A 24,330-nucleotide genomic window follows, 5' to 3' on the forward strand; every position below is an offset into this window, starting at 1 on the left:
GATAAAACCTTCATATTATTATTCAGAGAGGTGACCTTGATAACATATGTCAAAATTGTTGAGATCGGAAAATAGTCCGTATAACTGCATAATTACCCGGATGAGCACTTGCCGGATGAGCGGTATTTATATGATGACATTTGTTTTGTACGAGTAGGCAATATTCGACAGAAAGTCAACAGTCGGCGAATTACATGCACAGCAATAGCATGAAGGAGAAAGAAGTACCTAAAGCAAACAATGTCGGAGAAAAACTGATAGAAGTCGAGAAAACTGAAACCGGCAGTGTAAGTTTGTATAAACAAAAAGAAATATATACTTTCTGAAACAATTCGGATTTTACTAAGAGTTATATATATTATTTTTCCAAAAAAAAAAGGTAAAATGGCAAGTGTACTCTCATTACTTAAAATCCATTGGATGGTTTTTATCGATATCGACGATCGTGATGAACGCAGTCTTCCAATCGTTCAGCATTGGTTCGAGCGTATGGTTGAGCGTTTGGTCGGACGACAAACTAACTGTAGTGAATAGTACAGTTGATACGGCGAAACGAGACATGTATCTTGGAGTATATGGTGCCCTCGGTTTGGGTCAAGGTACGTTCTTAAACCTTTATTATTCCTTATAACAATTCCTATCCGCGTTTGGCAGGTAGATTCGATTAATATTATTTAAAATATTCTCTGAGCAGAATGGTTCGGTATCAGGTAAGCTCTTACCCCGATTACTGCTCTATGTATATTTGTATAAATCACATCACATTTTTTAATAAAGGCATAAAGGCAATTATTCCTTTATTTAAAAACAACGTTAACAGGCAATGGCACTTAATTGGCTCGTCATATATGCATATAGTGTTTCAAAAGGCATGTTCCCTCACAGATTACACATTATTGGGGTAACTTTTGACATAGTTCTTTCATACTTATATACGCAATCATTGAATCAAATTAATCACTTAAAAAGCGCTATGATTAATTTAATGACTAACATATACTGTTTTGTTTTCAGTCATATTATGACTTGTTTTTGAATATTATACATAAATGTATAAAAGTGATTCAAAAATAGTTTCTTTGTATAAGAAATAAAAAAAAAAAAAAAAAAAAAAATGAGTGTAGTTTGCTGTGTCTACAGAATACTAATAAGATATTAAGAACTTGAAAGGCAATTCGAAATTTAAAAGTTTACAGTAGCCATGTTTTTGATTGCAAGTATAGTAGTAATTATTTTCTCCAATTAATCGCTTTTTTATTCTTGCATGAAAAAATCTTTGTTTGAAGTGCCTTTCATTTGGTAAAATTTGCACTTATTTAGATAATTTGTTTGTTTTTTTATATATCCAATAATTGTTTTGTGCAAAACCAAGAATTATACATACGTCTATTGACTGTAGACAAAAATATATATTGCGGGAAAATTATTGACGAATTGTAATAATATCAATTTATGTTATGTGGTGTAGTTGTGTGGTGAAATTCTCACGTAATTTTGTGTTTCTAAGATGTTATAGTCCAAGTCCATCAAAAATTTTCCTGGTGTCTTATCTCTCTTGCTTGAGATCAGTTAGACTGTAGATCATAATATTTCTTTATTGCTTTAGACTTTACTAACAACAAAAATAGGAAAGAAATTATTTTTCTATGTTGCTTTTATGTCTAATGTTAAGCATGAAGTAAAAAAGTAAAGGAAAGCTTTCTATCATTTAGAAGTCTTAAAAAAATTAATAATAAACACGGGAAATCAATTTGTGTAAAAACCATATTACTCTTAAGCTATTAATAAATTAAACAAACTTTATTTTCTAATTGAAAACTAATCGCACACGTGTGTACTGTGGTGCATGCTTTATACGATACGCAGTTATTACGCAGTATTTGAGCTTATCGGTGTGTAATTGTATCTAACAAATTTTAACAAATTAATTATTAGCAGAATCAACACACAGAAAGTCTAAAAATAATGTTTTTTTTTTACAGGATTTTTAACAAAATCAATAAATGAAAGAATGTAAAGTGACCGATAAAAAAATATAAGTGTATTTATTTATACATTAAATTTCAGCTCTTTTTGTAATGCTGTCACAGACAGTGTTGGTTATCGGCTCTGTGCGAAGCAGCATACTGCTGCATTTGGAATTATTATTTGGCATACTGCGATCGCCTTTAGGATTCTTTGACACTACACCGTCTGGCAGAATATTAAACCGTTTCGGAAAGGACATTGACATAATAGACAACGTTTTACCTCCTACTATTAGGGCTTGGTTATTTTGTCTAGCATCGGTATGCGAGAGTTTGGTTTTAATCTTTCTGTATATTTGTGATATATCACAAATGTTTTTAAAAATCTTTACACAATCTGAGCATGAAACTACTGGTCCACCAATCGGTACAAATATGGTTACTTTAAATATCAATGAATTAAAACCACTTCCATTTTGTTTACAATTATTACTTTTTATTGGTATACTATTTATTAGTGTGATCGATAGAAAACTATTAGAAAATGTAATTACTTAATTCACTACATTTAAATAATTGCATGCTCAGCGACACTTCGTAGTTTTTCACAATACAACTTCATACATAAAGTGTATCATCTCTTTATATCACAAATCAATCTTTTTCTGTTATTACAATATTTCACAGTAACTTTTATTTTTGCACATTCTTATAGTTATTATAAGTTACATTTGTATCTTATCACGTGCAACCTCAATTCATGTGTGACTGCAGTGAGGAACTTGCGTATTAGACTGGCATTAGGCAGGTGATGAGCAACTAATGAAAATGAACATTGCCAATTTATCTTGTTTATTCAAAAACAGTATTCAGTGATGTAATCGCGGGTGACGGTATTCTAAAAAATGTGTAATTATTATTTTACATGATAAATCAAAATTGATTACCGATCGTTATAGGCATAACAGTACTCGCAGGAGCGATATTCTTGGCTAAAGGAACGGTAATTGCCTCTAGGCATATCTTCCAGAGTACGATGCAACACGTTCTTCGCAATCCAATGTCATTCTTTGACAAAACTCCGATTGGTCGAATTCTTAGTCGACTTGGCAAAGACATTGATGTCATTGACAATATTCTACCGCAAATTCTGCGTACTTGGATGAATTGCTTCTTTTCGGTATGATATTCTTATATAAGTATGCATTATTGCATAGGACATTTATTTTTGTGACAATTACGTTGTCTTACCTGTTGAACGATATATTTGCTACTAAGATTTCTTGTTGTGTTTTGAACTATCGACATTTTGCACGATGTGGGTTATTTCAGTTTTTATTGTTTTATTGTTTTGCCAAATTCGCGTTTTATTAATAAACTTACATGTTTTTCCATATCATTTTCGGTATATTAATTTCAAGGTCATTTATATAAAATGTTTTAATTTTATTTTTTTTTTTTTTTTTACTAAGATTCTATAGATGTGTGCAAGATACACTTGAAAAGATATGGAGTCATTTTATATGTACATATGATATACATATTCTGTTGACTCTTTTTTACTCGTGTATATGTCTAATAAAACTTTGAACATGAAGGCATTGCAGTTTTTGTCGAAGAAAAAAAATTTATAAATTCGTTATACAATATACGTCTTTGCTAATGATATACTCATCTTTCCAAGTGTGGCGCGCAAAATAAACAAATTGCTTTTGGAGCAAATCATCGTTGGGAAAATCTTGTATGAAACTGATGAACTTGTTTTTATTTATGGAACATAAATGTGGTTCTGCTAGGTTTAATTGTGCTGTTTACTTACACATACACACACATATACACACCATATATACATAAATACATAGATATTGCAATATTATAAAATTCATCGATCGAATGACTGATATATGTTTCAAAATTTAGTCATTCTTGGAAGTACAGTATAGCAAAATCAAATGCTTTGCCCTTTTCATGGTCTACTGTTGATGATGTTCATTTTCGTTTATTATCAATGTATGTGCTTTTTTAGATGCTACGAATAAAAAAACTGTAACTAATGAATCATGGTCATTTAATCATAATGGTTTAGATTAAATTATTTTTTCATTTTTTTACTTTTTACTTATGTTTTTTAGTTCATCAAACTTCACTCATATTATTTTTTTTATATATTTTTATTTTTCACACACACGCATATATACACACACACAACTAATGTCTATGTAATTGCTGTATATAATTATAGTACAACTATAGTGTTGGTAATGGTTTAAAGAATGGACACAATTATACTAGTAATATTCATGTACAGAAAAGGTCTTGTGCTTGTGCTTGATAATGCTTCTCTATTTGCTTATATGTAACATTTGATTTAATTCTGATTCTGCCTGTTAAAAACATGATTTATTTCCTGTTGTAATTCCTTGTTCGTTTATAGACAGTATTCAAAGTCCGATCTTATATTTAATAAGATTGTCTTAAGTTTATCTTAAGATATTGTACGAGCTTTTATTAGTTACAAAGATTAGTTAAAGAGAGCATCTAAAGATAAATTTAAGATAATCTTTGAATGAAAGATCCGATTAATAAATACTGGGCTATGTCTGATATGTCACAGCAAACTTCACATTTTCGCATAACATGAGACAAGAATGGGTTTAAATTTATAAACAAAACCCAACGTATAGATTGGAGAGAAGCATCACATTTGCAATTGTATTGTTTTTTTTTTGTTTATTAAAAATTTGTTGCGATCATCAGTCTCAGAATTTGGAAATGTAATGATTGCGAATTTTTCTTGGAAATCTTGCGACTGAGGAGGACTCCAGTTAGAATCGAACTATCGGTTTTGCTTAATTAATGATTGTGACAGTAAAGGAAAACTGTTAAAACAATTAATATATTATTTTTTTGCTCGTAATCGGGTTTTATTTTTATATCTTCGTAAGAGAACAATATTGCAATTTGATCAAGAAACACGATAAAAAATAATTGACGCTTTCACGGGTGACTTATTCTGTAATTTATCAAACATATTAAATCACATGTGTTATGTGTATGTGTTGTTATTAAAAAGGAGACCGAAAGTATGTAAATAAAAACTTGACTGTGTTAAATGTGTAAAAAAAAAAAAAATTAGTTTTACGCGTAACATGTTTCTTATGTACATTTGTTCATAAATTAAGGTCTAGTTAATTAATCCTTATTATCTCAACTTGATGTTTTCCACAAATCGTGATAAATTGTATCAAGTGTGGGTTACGATGAAAGTCATCCATGTCTGATGTTGTAGCGATTACGAGCTTTTTCTGCGATTTGGCACCGCAGTTGGGCTGTTGGTTGGCTGCTCGCCAGATGCACATAATGATGCTGCGTGCTGTGATGCGTGCTCCATTGACCTTCTTTGATACGACCCCTATTGGTCGTATTATCTCCAGGTTTGCTAAAGACGTGGACGTACTGGATACATCTCTTCCTCCGCAAATTTCCGATACCATCTATTGCTTGTTCGAGGTAATTGTTTTCGCAATGCGCAGAGAATAGCGAGTTGGGATTCTAAATCATTTATTTTCTACTCATCTCGCGTTTCATCGTGTTCCATACTCCTTCCTTATCCCTTCACTTTTCACCATGCAAAGAATTTTGCGTATTTCCACCAAATATTATCTAAACGTATCCTGCTTGTTACATATAAGAGGGCGTTTAAATGATGGTAGCGTTGATGTGTTTACTTGATATTTAAGTGGATAATGTTATTTGTGTAATTTTGTATTTGTAGTTTTCGTGAAAGAAAAAAAATGCCAAAGTATATTCAAAATGCGCTACCATTGAGTATAATTGTGTCCGTTTTTATAGACCTAACAGTGGATTCTGTTTGCGCCATATATAAACGATATTTTAACATCGATCTTTGAAATAAACTTAAGTGTATCTTGGTGCTTTATATGTAAGTTTTGTCTACTGCATAACGATAATCATATTCATGGTACATGTTGGTGGGCCTATAAACGATCAGTATATCTTTGTTTATGCAAAAAAACTCCAGTGTTTAGAAAAATACAAATGCTTTAATCATAATAAGGTTTTGCATGATTACAGATCGTTTCTTTTTACGAAAAGTTATCTTGTACACATGTCAAAATATTACATGTATTCATGTGTATTTTACATGCAGACATCTTTTCTTGTTCTAATCCATTTATGTATTATGTAGTACGGTAATGATGTTTTACGATTATATGTATATACATCTTACATGTATTACATTTATATATATATATATATATTAAGAGAAAAGGAAATAATATACATATAAAAACAAAATATACTTTCACATCGACAATTGTACAAATTACAGGTCATAGCTACTCTAGTTGTTATAAGCTACAGTGCACCTGAATTTGCCTTGGTGATACCGCCAATAGGCGCAATTTACTATTTTATTCAACGTTTTTATGTCGCAACATCACGTCAATTAAAACGATTAGAATCAGTATCGAGATCGCCTATATATTCTCATTTTGGTGAATCGGTGACCGGTATGTATAAAATTTTTTGAACATGTATTCTGACAATATTATTTTTTTTATTATAATAAAGTAATAATAAATAGATAAATTCTAAAGAATAATATGTTATATTCTCTAAAAATTTTAAGAATAATCTTTATTTATCTATGCAGGCGCTCAAATAATTAGGGCGTACGGTGTACAAAACCAGTTTATTCAAGAGTCTGAAAACAGAGTAGATTTCAATCAAGTGTGTTATTATCCCAGTATTATTGCGAACAGGTACATACATACAGAAACAACGTTATAACATTTGTCTCCATTTATAATAAGTATAACTAAATTAAACATATTGCAGATGGCTGGCTGTGAGATTGGAGATGGTCGGAAACCTGATTATATTCTTTGCGGCATTGTTCGCTGTATTAGGTAGAGATACTATGAGTCCAGGACTTGTTGGTCTATCGGTCAGCTATGCCTTACAAGTAAGGAATCTATTTGATCTCTTTCATAAAATATGTTATTGTAATATTTTTTTTAGAACAGATTTTATTTTTTTCATATGGAAGTATCGTAAATTTGAATTTTATTACATCTATTACCACAGATTACCCAAACTTTGAACTGGTTGGTACGTATGACATCTGACGTCGAGACTAATATTGTCGCAGTAGAAAGAATAAAAGAGTATGGAGAAACCACACAAGAAGCACCGTGGAAAAATCCGGAATATACACCTCCAAAAGAATGGCCTATGCATGGTCGAGTCGATTTCAAAGATTTCAAAGTTCGCTATAGGGAGGGATTGGATCTTGTATTGAATGGTTTGACGTTCAGCGTTCTCGGCGGTGAGAAAATTGGAATAGTAGGCAGAACCGGCGCCGGAAAATCATCTTTGACGCTAGCGCTCTTTAGAATAATCGAGGCGGCATACGGGAAAATCCTTATTGACGATGTAGATATCTCGAAACTGGGTCTTCATGATTTGCGCTCGAGATTAACGATCATTCCGCAGGATCCAGTATTGTTTTCCGGTACACTACGATTGAATTTAGATCCTTTTGATTCTTATTCCGATGAGGAAGTCTGGCGAGCGCTTGAGCACGCTCATCTCAAATCATTTGTAAAAAGTACGTCATATTTTCACAAGCGAAATCTTTTTCCCACATTATTTTTGATAAATTTGAAATTCTAATTCATTTAATATCAAATTGTAGACTTGCCAAATGGTCTTTTACATGAAGTTACCGAAGGTGGAGAGAATTTAAGCGTCGGACAGCGACAATTAATCTGCTTAGCGAGAGCACTACTCAGGAAAACGAAAGTTCTCATACTGGATGAAGCAACGGCTGCAGTTGACTTGGAAACGGATGACTTGATTCAAACCACTATTCGCCAAGAATTTAAGGATTGTACGGTTCTCACGATAGCGCATAGACTCAACACTATTCTAGATTCAGACAGGTACGTTTCAAGCTATTGTTTCAACATTTGATTTGCTCTTTTTTTGCTGAACTGGTACAGCTAGTGAAAAAGAACAAACCAATTGCTTTTCGATTGTTTACTTGAATTCTTTTGCTTTTATTATATTGCTTTTTCCAATTGCTTTTCAATTTCGCTGTGATTGAACACAAAATGTTTTATATTCCTGATTTTATACTCTTTATATTATAAATGCGGAAATGTTTTTTTTTAGGGTAATTGTATTAGATAAAGGTCTGATTGTCGAATACAATTCTCCAGAGGCGCTACTTCACAATCCATCTAGCTCTTTCTACAGTATGGCTAAAGATGCTGGTTTAGTTGCTTAAATAAACCAAAAACTAAATGCATATCAAGTTTTTAACAGCTGTGTACCATCCGTGAGTCAATGTTAAAGGAAGTAACACATTCAGAAAGCCACAAAGTATGAACAACGTGTAGTTTTTAGTACATATATAAATTTATATAGTAAAATATTTCTATACAGAACAAAGCGAACGTTTGACATAATCGATGATGTGCAAAGAAGGAAGTACTCACTAGAATTGTTTACCAGATCTTTTCCTGCGACAAAAAATTATTATTATTAAAAATTGTTATTATTCTTCCCGAAAGATTGCACCGTTGATTATCACAAACTACTCATATGTAGAATAAGATTTGTAGTAAAGTTTTTCATTACATAAAAAAAATAATACAACATCATCTCATTTCTAAAATAGTAAGATACCTAATCAAGGAATCGATTGTGTATCTCTGTCGAATGTTCTCATTCCACTTTTATCTCACATGAAAAAATACGCGCGATTGGCTCATAATCAAAGTAAAAATGCGATATACCTATGCTCACCGGAGCTGAACATAAAATATTGCGCATGCGAATAAGGAATAAATCAGAAATGATGCATAATATACACAAAACACAAATATAATCTTTGTTTTTTACGGACAGAAATAGAAAGTGTAAAACAAAAACTTATAAAATTGTAAAAACATAATGAACGTAATCGAGAAACAAAAATAACCGCTTTATGCAAGATAATCTCAATTTTGTTTAGAGATGTTTACGATATAATAGCAAAAATGAACGAAAAATAAATAAATGTATTATTTGGGATATCAAATAGGTCTTGGGGAGGGATATCTTTTACTATTTTTCTTTATGTAGTAAATTATCTTTTGATGGCTTTTATTGGTCTCATTTTCGCCTTCATTTTTTTTTTTTTTTTTATTAAACACATGAGAATGTAATCCATTGCTCCTTGAAACAATTACTGTTCGATATATCAAGAATTTCAACTCGCTTAGATACAATTCGACAAATTTTCTTATCGAGCAATCTCACGTAAAAAATATCGCATTTTTACCATGATGAAAATTACTTAATCAAACGACAGTGAAGTCACTTTTGTGATTTTTACTAGATTGCGCGATATACAATCGACTCCCAGAAAGAAAGTCGTTACTTAACCAGGAAATAATCAGGTGATTTCCTTATACAATAGATATAATAGATACTTAAAGTAATAATAATACATTTTTAATTACATTTGTCCTTTATAAAGCGATATATACTCTCGCAACTTTCAATACAACATGTTTGCTTTATTTATTTTTGCTTAAGGATCGACTACTCCTCGTCGGCCATATAATTTTCATGACGTCAGGACAGCGATCACATAACTTTTCACATGAACTTTTTTTGCCATCGTACTTGCTAATATTTTTAAAATATTCAGCTAAAGAAATTTTGACCTGACTAAACATTTGTGGTTAAAATTTTGCCTATTTTAATAGTTACAATAAATAACGTAAAAAAAAATCAAATTATTACTTCTCAAATATTGATATATAATGTGTAAATACAGCAATTGATAAAAGTTCGTGTTCACAGATTAAAAGTCAATAAGAAAACCGGAAAACTAAAAAAAAAAAAAAAACAGATCTTAAGAGATTGTTACAAATAATCTGTACATACACACATTTAGATCAGCGCGCTACTGTTTTTCTCATCGTTATTTTTAAAACTTCAATATCCGAGATGTGTTTTTCTTGGGATTTTAGTGCATATAAGATTTTTTTCATACTTCTCATTAAAACAAAAATTGCACGTTTGTGCCTATTGTCCATTTTCTTTTAACATACGACAATCAATTGCAATAATATTCATTTTCAGTGTATCACATTAGACGCGACATTATAAATCAAGAATTCATTATTATAAATCAAGAATTAACTTGTACTTTTTACCCAATATATGCTACTTGTCTTACATCAACAAATTTTTCTTTCTTCTCTTTTTTTGTCTTTTTCTTTCTCTCTCAAGTTAATTTTAATAAACTGAAATTGAATGTGTCATTTACATATGTAAACACATGTAACACATGTTATTTTTATAAATCGCTCGTGAAAAAGAATTTAATGAAGTTGCTATAGCGATCTCAATTTAGCATGCATTTTATATATACACAGCACAAATCTTAGAAAAAAAAATGATGCGACTCATATTATACTGTATATACTGTATATTTCTTAATATACAGTTTTGTTTTTGTCCATTGTATAAAATACAGGTAAAGAATGTCCGTGCCTATTACATAATGCGTAGAAAAATCGCATTTATCGAATTACAATGTAAACTTTCACAGCAGAGCTATAAAAACCTGCGCGTACCTTTGTTTGGTCGCATTCATAGATAACTTAGCCAGTGTTTTTGATCCCAGCGAGCAAAACGAAAGAATAATGCCGGCAAATTGTCAGCAAATTTTTAGTGATGAGGATTTAAGTCACGGGGAATTCTCCGTATTTTTGTCTTACATAACGTAAATCTCAGGAGCACGTTTATCGATAGTCGTGAGTGCAGTAAAACTCTGTATATATATATATATATATATATACACATATATATACACACTTGATTTTTGTATATTTTAATCTTCTCTTAATTACATTATATTATTATTAGGCACACTTTTGAGAGTATTATTATTGTGTTATTGCTTTGTATTTGTCATTTTATTTATATTAAGTGATATTAAACTTAAAATAAACTTATTATTGGAACTTTTTCAATATTTTTTAACTTGTTTAAAACTTTTATCTTTTTTTTGAAAATATACTTTTTATGAAATGTTAATATTGGCGCACACACATAATTTTTTTAACGTTATATATAGAATACTTTGTATGATAAAATTTATGATAAAAACAATATATTTGCTAGCATATATAACTTTAATGTGTTTTATATTATACATCACACAGTTAGAAAAGTAATATTTTTAGTATTGTTTAGAAGTTTTACATCTGCTATGAGATAATTTGCAATTCAGTAATAAGTTCAAATCAAAATATGTTGTTGATGTCATTCTCTCTCTTTCGCTCGCTCGCTCGCTTGCTCACTTTATTCAACTGACGTAGAATGTTGACTTACATTACTGATCATAGTATTAATTTTGTTATTTTCTTTGTGTGTGTGTGTGTGTGTATGTATATGTAATGGAATTTTGTGTATTAGTGTGATTTATGGAAACGTTACCAATATTACTTGTAAGTTATAAATCGAACTTACCTTCGATCACTTGTGTAAAGGAAATCTTATAAAGTTTATGGTTGATGGTATTGTACGCATATATGAGATTTCACCGATAACACATGTTACGCGCGGAAGGAAAAGTGCCTTCTTGTAAAAAGAAAGACAAACCCGATATTATACTGTTCATAGCATAAAGAAGAGATAAATCTAAAAGTTAAATTGTACTTTAAAAATTTTTTTATTTCTTTTTCTCTCTGTTTTACGTATTTGCGCATAGAAGTTTATTTTGAATATTAATTGTTGTTTTTCGTCAAAATTTTACAAGTCTCCGACATACATCTCATGCAAGGAATAGTAAAATAGCAGTGAGGAGAGGAATACTTGTTTATTGTAAACGATAATTTATATAGTCACGTTTAATAAATAGCAGTAGCCTCTCACGTTTACAATGTACATGAGAGTTGCACTTTCTTTTTAAACATTCTTATTTTCTGTAATAATACTGCACAATATATTCTTTCTATCGCACATAAATGATTTGTCGAAGAAACCATGTTAGAAATTTACATTGCACAACTACGCTCATGTATAAACTAACGCTATAAATTAAAAATTTTATTCAGAAAAAACGAATATCTAGATGGTAATGGATATGTAACAAATGTATATTGTCCAAAATTAGATGTAAGTTGGTAGTTCAGTTATACAAATTATTGTATAACGGAATACAAAATATGACGTTACATACTCGACGCCGTTGCTCTCAATTCGATGCTTTCAAAGTTATATGAATAACAAAAAGTACTAATATATACATATTGATATATACGTTGTAAACTTTCATAAGATGTCGCGATATGAATAAAAAAAAAAAAAATTTGAAGAAATCCATTTATTATTTAACAAAATGACACACATCAAGAATATATGATAATTTAATTTTATTTTTCGTAGCAACACATCTCTCTCTCGAGATTTATGTGCTTCTCTATTTTTTCTTTTTTTTATATTGTGGCGTTGTAAAGATCTTGTAATTAAAATATTTACACAGTGATGTCTAATTGCTATTGAGCACATATCATGCATATTACAATCTGTTTCTTATACAAAACAATACAAGACAAAAATTCATATATCTCGCTTCTGACATCAGAATTCGAATATAACTCTAGAAGTACCCAGGAGCCTTAAAAGAATATATGTGCTGGTTTGAATAATTAGTCATTATCAAATATATACTAAATTTATGTTTATTTGTTATTGTGTATATATTTAGTATATTTGATAATAATGACCAATAATACATGTTTCAACAGCGCACAGGGCGACACGTTCGCAGCGATATCGGATCTAGCTAGCGTCAAACACAAACATTGAACGCTAGACGCAAAGAGTGGGGGACCGTCAAATCGCGACGCGACGTGGAGTGGGTCTAGTGACCGGGCTGTGTTCGGGGGGGGGCACAGCCTTCACTTCCCCGAATATGACGAATATTGTTCTAAATGAAGGCGCTACTATTTCGTGAAGTTCAGCTTGTAGCAGTCTCTTACTACTAAGAACTTTCGATTCGATCATTCTTCTTTTTGCAAATAGTCATAATTTTGTTCGATCGTTTCGTGATGTAGATAAAAAAAAAAAGTCTAAATTTGTTCTGAAAACGAAACTTTTGTTATTTTATTTAGCAATGTATCGAAATATGCTCACACACAGCACGCAATTTCGAAAATATTGCGGTAAAATATACATGTACACACATAATAGTATACGGCAATTTGTATAAATAAACGTGAATATGTGTGTGTAACTTATATTCCTTTGGTATTGCACAATTATTGATTCAGGACAATGTAGGATAAAATACTTGATGCTAAACCCCTACATCAAGTATTATTCATTCTTCTTTACTAATTCGTCCTTTGGACGATCTTTAATGGCTGGGTGTTGTTTATTTTCCGCTAGTTGCGCCTCCATTTCACCAGAGAAACCGAACTCGTTCACTCTGGTGTGATCGGTCTTATATATCCATCTTTGGTACAAAAATATAAAGAAAACAATATCGTCACGGAAGCAGCCAATCCTGTACAAGGTCGGCATCTTTATCACAAATGCAAAAATATCGTCAATAAACGTGTTGAGGAATTTATAGGACAGCATACGCCATGGAAGATGAGCAACGCTCTTAAGTTTGTAATTGATAAATAACTGCGGTGTCATCATGATAAATCCAAATGTTAACAAAAATCCGTAAAGCATGTTAAGAATCCAAGAATACCATCCCTTATGTTCCAAGTACATTAAAGAATAAACCGCATATCCTCCTAAAAGAGGGTACAGAGCCCATGAGAGATACTTAAAGGCGAGTCTGTCGTATTCTTTCGTAGAAGACTCCACATACGAGCCTTTATCTTGGAATGATATTTTTGGAAAAATCCCGAGTACTTTGACTTCTCGATTAATATTAATATCTATAACTTTGTTGATCTTCCACACCTCGATGCACAAACCTATCGCGCAACTGATGCGCACTACTGGATTTGTTTCGTTATCGAGAACATAAAGGAGAACAACGAGAGATTGGAATACATTGAAAAACACAGAACGAACGGACAGACCTTCCAGTGATTTCCTGTTGTTCCAGAATTGAATATCTAAAAATCATAAAAACAAAGTTTTAAACACTTGAGAGATACATGTTTACATACATGAGAGGTACACGTTTGTGTGTGTGTGTGTGTGTACATACCGTTTTTAAATGCTAAAATTTCAAACACGCTATGTAAAATCGACACAATTATAGTCAATCCTAGAAGATATGGACTCGTTTCAAGTAAAGTTTCCTTTAAAGTATCTTGATCGTTATCATCTTCATCAGTTGCTTCTCCTGTGTGTGTGAGACCAACCAATAATAAAAGTTTAGCAATATATAACAATATACTAATACATAATTCTTATGTAACACATAATTATAAAACAAACCCATGAAAGACGTCCATTTATTTCTAACAGATTGAGCTGCATATAATTGCCATTTAAATAACGAAATTGGTTGGTATGTTAATTTGAGGTTCAATTGCTCCACAGTGTCATTCAAAGGTTGATAATCCCGTTGCATGTTCCAAAAATCATTCATATATATTACTGGTTTATACTTATTTTCTCCTGGTAAAAAGTGTATATCTAAACAAAAGGTAGTGCAAAGTATACTTTCAATATGCAAGATATATTTTCTTTCGTTTTTTTTTTATTTTGTTATTCTTTTTAAATATAACTTACATTCATCCAATGGTTGTGGCACTGCACCATACATCCAATTAGCTTGATCAATTACTAAATTAACAGTCAAATTTGGATGCCAATGTGACACATATTCTTGATTCATTATCTCAGCTTTCTGCAAAAGTTCATACATGTACACATGTAATATATATATACAATAAGACAATAATTAAAAAAAAACAATGTTTTTTTTACATACTGCTATTTCCTCCTTGCTGGCTGTACTTTCACCAGTCAGTAAATTATGTCGTTTCTGATATTTAATTTTTTTAAATTTATTTAGCATTTTTCCTGAATAAGACATATAATCGCCAGCATAAACTCCCTTGCCAGCTTTAGGATTTGGTGATTTTCCACTTTTTGTTATATATACATGAAGGTATATAGAGCCATTTTGTTTTAATTGTTCTGAAGGAACAAAAGAATATTCGAGAACTCTTGATCCATCTTGATTCGGCCCACTGTACCAATCTCCATACACCAATCCTTTTTCGAACCAAATCAAAGATTGATTGTCAAACTGATCAAAGGTCTCTGATTCCGACAGATAAATGCTAAGATCAAATAACGTTCCATTGGGAAATATATTTACAGCTTGTATGCGTGTATCGCTAATATTGGGAGACTTGGTTTCGGGACGTCTAAAGAAGCTACAAATAAAATAAATCATAAGAGCTCGTATAATTAGCGACTTAGTCATGGCAAAGAATGATTCTAAGCGCGATGGTTGCTGAGCTTTTCTCCTTTGGTCTTCATGCTCGGCATTTGTCTGTAAAATAAATAAATCTCTGAATTAAACAATTAAGTTCTTCAACAGTATTTCAACAGCACACGTAAAATCAACCGAAGTATAATTTTCCTCACAATCATCGTTTACAATAAAAAAAAAAATTACACGCGTATTTTCAAAACTCCTGATAAACTGTAAACGGTTCAATGCCACAAGTTTTCAAGATACACTTGAAAAACCTTGAAAATATGTACATAAGCAATTTAGGGTAATATAAAAATTAAACGCACATTTCTCTCGTCGTTATTCTGTTCAGTTCTCGGAACCAATTCACCATTGGGCTGAACGTTATCCATATTTTCTCTGACATTTAATTCCGCGCTATCACGATTGTCCTCGGTAACTACCATTTTTATCTTGGATCTCATGGCTCATAAGCACCTCAGGCTATTAACCATAAACAAAAGACAACACAAGTGCGCAGAGTTGAATTGACTGAGAGCGGTTTTCGTGCTTATGGCTGAGTTCAGCGAGATTAATTGAAGGTGCGCTCGATTTGTATAGTTTGCGTACAAAAAACGTGGACATCGCGGCGCTCGTGAACGAAAGTTTATAAAATGCGCCCGTGACTGCTCTCAGTTTTCTATCTACAAACAGAGAGAAGCCTGAGAGCGGCCAGGTCCATAAAGCCTATGTCACACTACGGATTAGGATTGAGATTGGATTGCAATTTGGCCAATCAGAGAGAAGATCACTAAACTTAGGATTGGTTTTCTTTTTTCTAATTGGTCAAATTTCAATCTAATCTCAATCCCAATCCGTAGTGTGACATAGGCTTAAGAGAATGTGTAATCACTTTTCCGCCCCGTAAACTAGCGCATGTCCACAAGTGGTACACATTGGAACTACGCAGCCAGTCCACGAGCGACATGTCGGTGCGCTATGTCCACAGCGTGCGGTTCTATTCTGTGCTATGTGCACGAGTTTAAATGGTACCAAATAGCACAGAATAGAACCGCACGCTGTGGACATAGCGCACCGACATGTCGCTCGTGGACTGGCTGCGTAGTTCCAATGTGTACCACCCGTGGACATGCGCTAGTTTACGGGGCGGAAAAGTGATTACACATTGGGTGCGTTCAGACAACTCAACGGTTGAGAGATCATCACTTATGATAGGACTATTCTTCAAACTCTGCTGCGGTTCCAAAAGTATGATCCAATCAGAAGTGATTATCTCTCAACTGTTGTGCAACTGTTATGTTGTCTGAACGCACCCATTCTCTTATGGACCTGGCCGCTCTCAGGCTTCTTTCTGCTACAAGTAAAACACAAATGTGACGCTTCGAATTATTTGCAGCGCTGCAAACGATTGTTAACCTTTGCAGCAATGTGACAGAGTTCCTAACCTGAAGATCTTCTCACTTTAACACTTAATAATTCGCTTCGCAGGATCGAGTGATGCGTTTTTCCGCCAAATTCTTTCGTTTCGTATAAAATCGCATCGAACGAGCTCAGTTTCATCAAAATTGAAGCTAATAAAAGTTTTTTGATTAATCACAGAATTATCACAGTTTTTTAAATGTTTAAATTTTCAATGACAACATGGCTCGAGTATTGAACTTTCTAAAGACAATACGAAATAATTGGAAGAAATCTTTGGTGGCAGCGGCAGCTTTCTCCTATGGAATTTCATATGGCAAAGAAGCATATGAGTAAGAAATCATGGGTAACATAACCTACATTTTTCTCCTGTGTTTCTCTAATTTCTGTATTTGTTGTATTTTTAATACGAACAGTTTTGCAAAATATATATACGTATATGTCATATATAGACATAGATATATAGACATATGTTGCATCTCTTATTAATATCTCTTTTTATACATCTTAACATTTTTTTGTATAACTTGTAGCGTAGAACAATTAATGTACCAATATTGCAAAGATGTAGTTAAGTATGGAGATGCTCCTTGTCCTACACATGTCAAGCCTCGTCATGTAACTGTTATTTTGAATCCAGCAGCTAAAAAAAGGTTGGTAGAGAAAAATGAGAATTTTAATATCAGCTTTAAAAAGTGATTAATTGATAAGTGATAAGTAATTCTTTTTTTTTTTTTCCAGGAAAGCTAAGAAACTATTTGAGAAATATTGTGAGCCTTTGTTGCACTTAGCTGGTATTTCTGTTACTATCATTGATACACAATCAGGAAGTCATGCGCGTAGTATAATAACAAATCTAGAAACACCTACGGATGCTATTATTGTAGCAGGAGGAGATGGTACCTTGTCTGATGTTATAACTGGTTTAATAAGAAAGTATGAATGCAATCTCCATTCTGTCAGGCAATGTCCTATTGGAATTTTGCCACTGGGAAACACAAATACAATTGCAAGTAAATTTTATGGAAGATATCAAAATTTGGCTGAAGTACATCATATGCTTGACGCAACAATGGCAGTTATTGAAAATAAGTTGAAATTAATAGACACTATGGAGATCAAAGTATTAGAAGTATGTATGTGTGTATTTTTGTTACTTTTATATGTGTACATACAAATCAATACAAATCAAATTGCATTGAGATAAAACATTGACTTTATTTTAAAGACAATCTTAATTTAAGGAGAATCCAGAGACATCTGTAAAACCAGTTTATGCTGCAGGAAATATAGAATGGGGAGCTTGGAGTGATACACATGCACGTGTTGATAAATATTGGTACTGGGGTTCTTTACGCAAGTAAATACTATTTATCTTAAATTCCACAAGTCTGTGCGTATATCTTGTACATCACATGATGTTAAATTTGTAACATAGATATGCAGCTTATATATTCAGTGGCTACAAATCAGATTTAAATTGGAAGTGTAATGCAGTAATGAAGTATACTAATCCTTGCAAAGGATGTTCAAATTGTTATTCTAACGAATTGTCTCATAATCATTCTGCAAGTTTGAGTAGAAGATGGTGGCATGCATTTTTACCTAAGAAAAAACCGTTTGGTTTAGGTAAAACAAATTTATAAGTTAAATTGTTGATTAGAGATAATAGAATTATTTGTAAATATATAGAAAAAATATACAAGAAGAAAAATAGAAATAAAATAGCTTCTTTCACATACACTTACAATATATTTTATTATATTTTTCAGATAATCACATTGATTATAGCAAGATAATAAATGAAAACTGCGCTACATTTTATGAGATGCCTGTTTCAACAACAGAACTGTGTATAAGTACAGAAAATTCAAAGAATTCAGTTGAATCGGTGCCTTCGTTACAAATAGCTCTAGGTAAAAAGATCATATTTATTGAGATTAATTATGTGAGGAATGAGTTCTCCTCTGAATCTCTTCTACTAACTTGTTAAGCCAGTGATACATAATCAGCGTATATATTTAAACCTTAAGCATTTTTTGATAAAGGTCCAGAAAATATCAACTATACGAAATTTGTGGAAAAAGGTTGGAAACAAGAAATGGAAGATAAATTACCAGTAAATGTACTGTTAAATGCGAAAGATATTCAATTATATCCTGAAGCTGTAAGTTGCTTGTTTTATCATATTTATAGATAAATGTATGGTGAAAATATGAACCGTAATTAATTTTAATGTAATAATTTTCTTTCAGACTGATAAAATATTTTATATTGATCGTGAAGAATATGAATTGAAGCCAATTCAAATCAAATTACTCCCACAATCTGTAACAATATTTTGTCCGTCGAATATTTAATCGAATATTTAATATAAAATATTCGATTAATTATATATTCGATTGATATTATATTTATATAATATTTAAGATTATATAATATTTAATATATAAAATTGAATATTTAATATAAAATATTTAATTACAATAAAAAATACAAAAAAATTTAAAAATTTGTAGCATCTAAAGATATATGACCAGAAGAGATTTACAGTATTTATAAATAACGAAAAGTGACAAAAATCAAAAAGGTATTTAAAACTTTATGTGTAGTATGTATGTGTGTGTGCGTGCGTGCGTGCGACAAAAAATATTATTTTAACTTTGGTTTTTATATAAAAAATAATTTATTGCGCGTAAAAAAATATTTTATAAATGTCATTAGTCTAAATCACTGTTTATCAAATCGGAGTAAATTAGAGTTGTAGCTAAACCCATTTCGCATTTTGATATCGCAGGTTCCTGGGCTACAATCCTCATTTACCATAACTTAGCGAGTATTGATTTATACTGTACATTAATATTACATACGGTTTTTGACACACCACGTTCTTACACTAAAAGATTTGATTATGGCAGGCCGTACTTATATCTTACAATTTAAATTATTTTAAATACTAATCTCTGTGCTAATCAAAAACAAGTAAATTATTGCGAGTTTTTCTTTTTATCACTTCGATATAAAGCAGTTTCTATAAAATATAAAATTTTATAATGTTAACCAGCTTTTCCTTATTCTATAAATTTACAACAAATTTCGATAACATCTAATAGTCTATTTTTACATTTTGTCTGTGTACTGCGCTACATTTATAACGCATACCGTTAAGTGTTGCAAAATAGTTTCGTGGATTGTGTAAGATATTGAAATATGTACGAGATATCTACATTACGCGATGTAGAAGTCAAAAGAACAATGTTTTCAAGATTTTATTTCGTAACTATTCACTGTCTGCTATTGTTCACTTAAACTCGTGGAAGGTATAATATTATCTTCCGAATTTGTTGAAGGAGTAAAACCGTTTTTTTTCGAACAGGGATTTTTTTCGCAATCGTTACTCGCGGCTTTGAAAAAGTTTAATAACGTACTCCTAGCAGATTTTCTTGTCTCTGTTACCTTTTGAGGCTCAGTTGATCGCGATCTGCTAGATCTTCGACCAGGTGTCACAACTTGAGTTTTGTGAGTTGACACTCTGCATTCGTATTTTTCTTTTCTTATTTTCGTTAACCAATCTACATTCTCCTTGCATTTCTGCGGCGACATCTCGAGCAAATGCGGTGCCGTACCGTCCAAGACAAAATTTGGCAAGTTAGATGTAGGCGAGAAAAGAATTCCGTCGCCTATGCTCCCAGACTGGCTCGTACTAGGTTCGTCCGAATCGTAGCCTCTACTTGAATTAATAATATTCTCCCTGCCAAATCTTCGTGTACTGCTATTTTCCATGTAAGCCCGTTTTGTGAAAATCATCTCGCGGTTTTCGCGAATGGGAGATAAAATTGAATTAAATTTTTCTTCAGATCCCATCATCATTTGTTGGTAGGTACGTTTGAGAGGAATCTGCCTATCTTCATGATGATTGGAGTTTCCATTGTTAAACTCAGGAGTTTTAACTGTGTGCGAAGATTTAATTTGTTTTTAAAAATATTCAAGTTTAAAAAAATGAGAATTTTAGAACTCGCTCTTGTAATGCGCTTTAATTCTTACCCGGAGTAGTATTCGAGTATTCTGGTGTAATTTCTTGATTGCGATTTGAATATTTAGTAGTTGGAGTAGTTTCCAATTTTGTATGACCTACTGGAAAATTGTCTAGTACAACCTCAGCTCGACCAGATATCTGTTTATTCTCGTTGTCTGCTTTATCTTCATATCCAACTGTCCATAATCTATAGGTATAATCGTCAGAACACGTTACTATCTGAAATGATTATCAGAATTAGATAAATAATAATATAACTTTAGCTTAATTTTTATAGTATAAATAAATATTAACCTTAATGTCGTTTTTACTGTACCAAGAAACGCACGTTACTTCTTCTGTGTGACCGTGAAGTTTTACCAATGGCAAACCTGGTCTATTAGTGTGCCAAATATATGCGAGTTCATCACTCGATCCACTGACAAGGTAGCGGCCATCAGAACTCAAACAGGTTTTTATGTAAAATGTGAGATTTTGATGTCCGTAAAATGCCACTGCTACAAATAAATTTTGTGTAAATTTTATTTACTGCTTATATATAAAATAACTTCTGGTGTTTAATAGAAAAAATTACTTGCCTGGTTGACGATTATATGATGATACGTTATAAGCATATATATGATTATCCATGCAACTTGCATACAATGTGATTTTAGCAGGACATATTAACAACGAAGAAAAGCCGTACTTTGAGCTGGTTCCTGCATAATTCATGCAATGTTTGGCTATCGGTTCTTTTTTATGAACAGTATAATTTTTACGCAAGTCCCATACTTTTATCACACTGAAACAAGAAAAAACGAATAACAGTCAAAACAATAAGAGTTTTACGAATTATCAACAGCTATTTGTCAATCTATCGTACCCATCGCCTGCAGCACATGAAATTAATGTAAAATCATCTTGAAACACCAGACCAGTGATACTTTGCATTCTTGATGTTTGTGAAACTGTTTTTCGTTTTATTATATTATGTGCATTGACATTGTGCGCATTTGCAATGCAATTATCTGGTTTTGGCTGGCTGGCTCTGATATCCCATACCATAATGGAGCCATCTCTAGCACCAGTTGCAAAAACAGCTAAACATTTACAAGAGAATGTACTTTTAAATTGCTTAATTTCGAGTATCAATAAAGTATTTCTTATTCTTTGCAAAATAGTACATTTACATGTATATAAATCTACATGTATAATATAATTGTTCAACATTTTACCTTTGTCTCGATCACGAAATATTGCTGTCTTTACACTTCGAGTATGTGCATGGAAGGATCTGAGTTGACGTATTCCTTTATTGACATCCCAGAGCTGTGCCGTGTGATCACCTGATACTGTAACCAGTTTTAATTCATCGGGCATCCACGCAATGTCAAAAATTGCATTACAATGTGCCTTAAAAAAATATTTTTTATTAATACATACTGTGATATTTAAAAAAATTGGCATGTTAAATCTAAAATATCTATCAAAACAAACAGAAACCTGTGCTCCAGCCAAAGGTTGATTATCTCTTTTCTCTGATCTTGTATCTTGAAGGGCAAGTTTTCCATCTTCATTTGCTAAAGCAAGAATGTGCTCATGGTCTTGTTTAGTGGAAAAGCGACATGCAAACATCGGGGTTTCAGAATTAAAGTCTGCATTTGGCGGTATGCCGCGATATATACTGTCATGATAACATGTCAAACGATTAAGTGCAACATCATAATCATGTATTGGTTCTATAATAACAAACAAATACATTAGATTATAGCGATTTTATTTGACTGTGTACGCAAATGTGTGTGTATCTTAAGACACTCTCGTAAAGTATCACACATATATTTACCAAATCCCATTTCTCGTCGGTAAACAGCATTTGCTATGTTCGATTTCATTTTGCACTGATATAAAATCACTTACAAAATCAAACTAACAATCATGTATATATAGGTATAAAGAGTATAAGATACTTTGCGGCAAGAGATTGTTTACGATACTATAATATAAATATAGAAGGTAGCGTAGAAGAGATAGTTTCCACGATCTGAAGCTGAGATGTCAGCACTAAATAAACAAGACACACATTTTCATTGGTTGTCATTGCGCATCAAGATTGTTTTACCAGGTTACGTTCCAAAATCCTTGATTACTAAAATGCTATATTTCATGTAACGTGTACTATAGTTGTTGGTTATCAAGGTAGAATTTTGGAACGTAACCTGGTAAAACAATCTTGTGATGCGCAATGAAAATGTGTGTCTTGTTTTGTTTTAACTAACACTTTGTATTTTACTCACTAGAACATGTGATCATCTTAAAATTTACTGAAATTGGTTACAAGGTTGTAATTCTTAATATAATTTAGTGATAATATTTGTGCATAATCTAAAAGACTTATAGAAGTTCTCCTTTATAGAGACTGTGTGAGTGAGAGGAGAAAAAATTGTCTCATACTCTTTGTGTCGCAACTTAAATTCCAACATGAACGACGAGCAAGAACCTTTGCTTGCAAAGAATCAAAGAGAAAGAAAAGAAACATCTCATGTAATTTTTTTTTATTTTTTACAATTTTTGATGTGGAAGTTTTACTGTACTGGTATACAATAATTTAAGTATGTTTTGCCTAATGATAAATTTTGTGTTTTGTGGACTTTAGGAACAATTACAAGAAGAGTTGAAACATGTATCTTTTGAAGATTTGCAGAAATTACAGAAGAGATTGGGTACCAAAATATACAATGAGACAGTATTTGGGAGAGAAAACAAGAAAAAAACTGATTTTAAGAGGGAAAATAAAAATAGACCACGGGAAATGTCTTCTAAGAAACCAGTTCCTGATTTCAAGTTCAATGATGTGATTTCTGACAAAAAAGTTAAATCTCGGGATCCTAGATTTGACAGCTTATGTGGCACATTTGATAAGAAAGCTTTCAGGAAATCTTATGGATTTCTTACAAAAGTACGCAAAAATGATCTGAAAACTTTACAAAAAGAATTGGAAACTACTACAGATCCAAAATCCATAAAAAAGATCAAATATCTCATTCAAAGACTTGAGAATCAGCTGAGAGAAGAAAAACGGGAAAAAGAGAAAGAAAAAAAAGAGTATCAAGAGAAAAGAGAATTACTAGAATCTATTAAGCAAGGAAAAAAGCCTGCTTTCAAAAAGAAATGTAAGTAAATAGGAACATTGGTATAGTTATATAAAATTTACTTGTAATTAATGATTTAATAATATATTTCGTGTTTCTTGTAGCTGAAAAGAAGATTTTGGATTTAGTCAAACAATATGAAGACTTAAAGAACACAGGTAAATTAAAGAAACATATTCAAAGATTGCGGAAGAAAAATAAATCTAAGGACAAAGTAAAGTTAAAATAAAACATTTTAGTTACATATATATTTTTGTATAAACTCATATAGTATGTAGGATT

General features: G+C 31.8%; 5 protein-coding genes across 13 annotated transcripts in view; 3 read left to right on the plus strand and 2 right to left on the minus strand.

Moving 5' to 3' along the window:
- LOC109855782 (multidrug resistance-associated protein 1) overlaps positions 1-9,914 on the plus strand; it is an 18,099-nt gene extending 8,185 nt beyond the window's left edge. For 2 of the 6 annotated variants that reach the window (XM_020430370.1, XM_020430373.1), the window contains 9 exons: positions 158-287; positions 380-599; positions 2,068-2,288; positions 6,322-6,502; positions 6,646-6,754; positions 6,831-6,957; positions 7,080-7,602; positions 7,690-7,936; positions 8,169-9,914. In XM_020430370.1, the coding sequence (XP_020285959.1) occupies positions 158-287; positions 380-599; positions 2,068-2,288; positions 6,322-6,502; positions 6,646-6,754; positions 6,831-6,957; positions 7,080-7,602; positions 7,690-7,936; positions 8,169-8,283 (1,873 nt within the window). In that variant the 3' untranslated portion in view covers positions 8,284-9,914. Of the gene's footprint in view, positions 1-157; positions 288-379; positions 600-2,067; positions 2,289-2,926; positions 3,148-5,256; positions 5,478-6,321; positions 6,503-6,645; positions 6,755-6,830; positions 6,958-7,079; positions 7,603-7,689; positions 7,937-8,168 lie in introns of all 6 variants that reach the window. The other 4 variants (XM_020430368.1, XM_020430372.1, XM_020430367.1 and 1 more) reach the window with 2 other exon arrangements.
- A 2,548-nt stretch (positions 9,915-12,462) lies between these two features.
- LOC109855771 (cleft lip and palate transmembrane protein 1 homolog) lies at positions 12,463-15,962 on the minus strand. The gene is made up of 6 exons (XM_020430343.1): positions 15,786-15,962; positions 14,965-15,534; positions 14,763-14,880; positions 14,466-14,666; positions 14,233-14,370; positions 12,463-14,137 (listed from the first exon to the last, which is right to left on the minus strand). The coding sequence occupies exons 1-6, from the start codon at positions 15,921-15,923 to the stop codon at positions 13,377-13,379; spliced, it is 1,926 nt and encodes a 641-aa protein (XP_020285932.1). The 5' UTR covers positions 15,924-15,962; the 3' UTR covers positions 12,463-13,376.
- Positions 15,963-16,827: 865 nt separating this feature from the next.
- On the plus strand, positions 16,828-19,251 carry LOC109855754 (acylglycerol kinase, mitochondrial). 3 transcript variants are annotated; one of them, XM_020430317.1, is made up of 8 exons: positions 16,828-17,210; positions 17,412-17,531; positions 17,620-18,010; positions 18,123-18,238; positions 18,317-18,507; positions 18,651-18,794; positions 18,927-19,045; positions 19,134-19,251. In XM_020430317.1, the coding sequence occupies exons 1-8, from the start codon at positions 17,101-17,103 to the stop codon at positions 19,236-19,238; spliced, it is 1,296 nt and encodes a 431-aa protein (XP_020285906.1). In that variant the 5' UTR covers positions 16,828-17,100; the 3' UTR covers positions 19,239-19,251. The 3 variants fall into 3 exon arrangements, with proteins under 3 accessions (XP_020285906.1, XP_020285908.1, XP_020285907.1); XM_020430319.1 differs by having other exon boundaries at positions 17,124-17,224; XM_020430318.1 differs by having other exon boundaries at positions 17,124-17,224; positions 17,417-17,531.
- Positions 19,252-19,944: 693 nt separating this feature from the next.
- On the minus strand, positions 19,945-22,982 carry LOC109855768 (protein lethal(2)denticleless). Its single transcript, XM_020430338.1, has 8 exons — positions 22,743-22,982; positions 22,400-22,635; positions 22,132-22,309; positions 21,780-21,996; positions 21,493-21,698; positions 21,209-21,411; positions 20,923-21,133; positions 19,945-20,828 (listed from the first exon to the last, which is right to left on the minus strand). Exons 1-8 carry the CDS (start codon positions 22,789-22,791, stop codon positions 20,173-20,175), a joined length of 1,956 nt encoding a protein of 651 aa, XP_020285927.1. The 5' UTR covers positions 22,792-22,982; the 3' UTR covers positions 19,945-20,172.
- Positions 22,983-23,128: 146 nt separating this feature from the next.
- LOC109855769 (ribosomal RNA processing protein 36 homolog) lies at positions 23,129-24,281 on the plus strand. 2 transcript variants are annotated; one of them, XM_020430339.1, is made up of 4 exons: positions 23,129-23,237; positions 23,313-23,440; positions 23,553-24,069; positions 24,153-24,281. In XM_020430339.1, the coding sequence occupies exons 2-4, from the start codon at positions 23,378-23,380 to the stop codon at positions 24,275-24,277; spliced, it is 705 nt and encodes a 234-aa protein (XP_020285928.1). In that variant the 5' UTR covers positions 23,129-23,237; positions 23,313-23,377; the 3' UTR covers positions 24,278-24,281. The 2 variants fall into 2 exon arrangements, with proteins under 2 accessions (XP_020285928.1, XP_020285929.1); XM_020430340.1 differs by having other exon boundaries at positions 23,138-23,237; positions 23,297-23,440.
- The last annotated feature ends 49 nt before the right edge of the window (positions 24,282-24,330 follow it).

The sequence above is a fragment of the Pseudomyrmex gracilis genome, unplaced genomic scaffold (genome assembly GCF_002006095.1).
Source record: "Pseudomyrmex gracilis isolate BER0280 unplaced genomic scaffold, ASM200609v1 scaffold_98, whole genome shotgun sequence".
In the NCBI taxonomy this organism is placed as follows: domain Eukaryota; kingdom Metazoa; phylum Arthropoda; class Insecta; order Hymenoptera; family Formicidae; genus Pseudomyrmex; species Pseudomyrmex gracilis.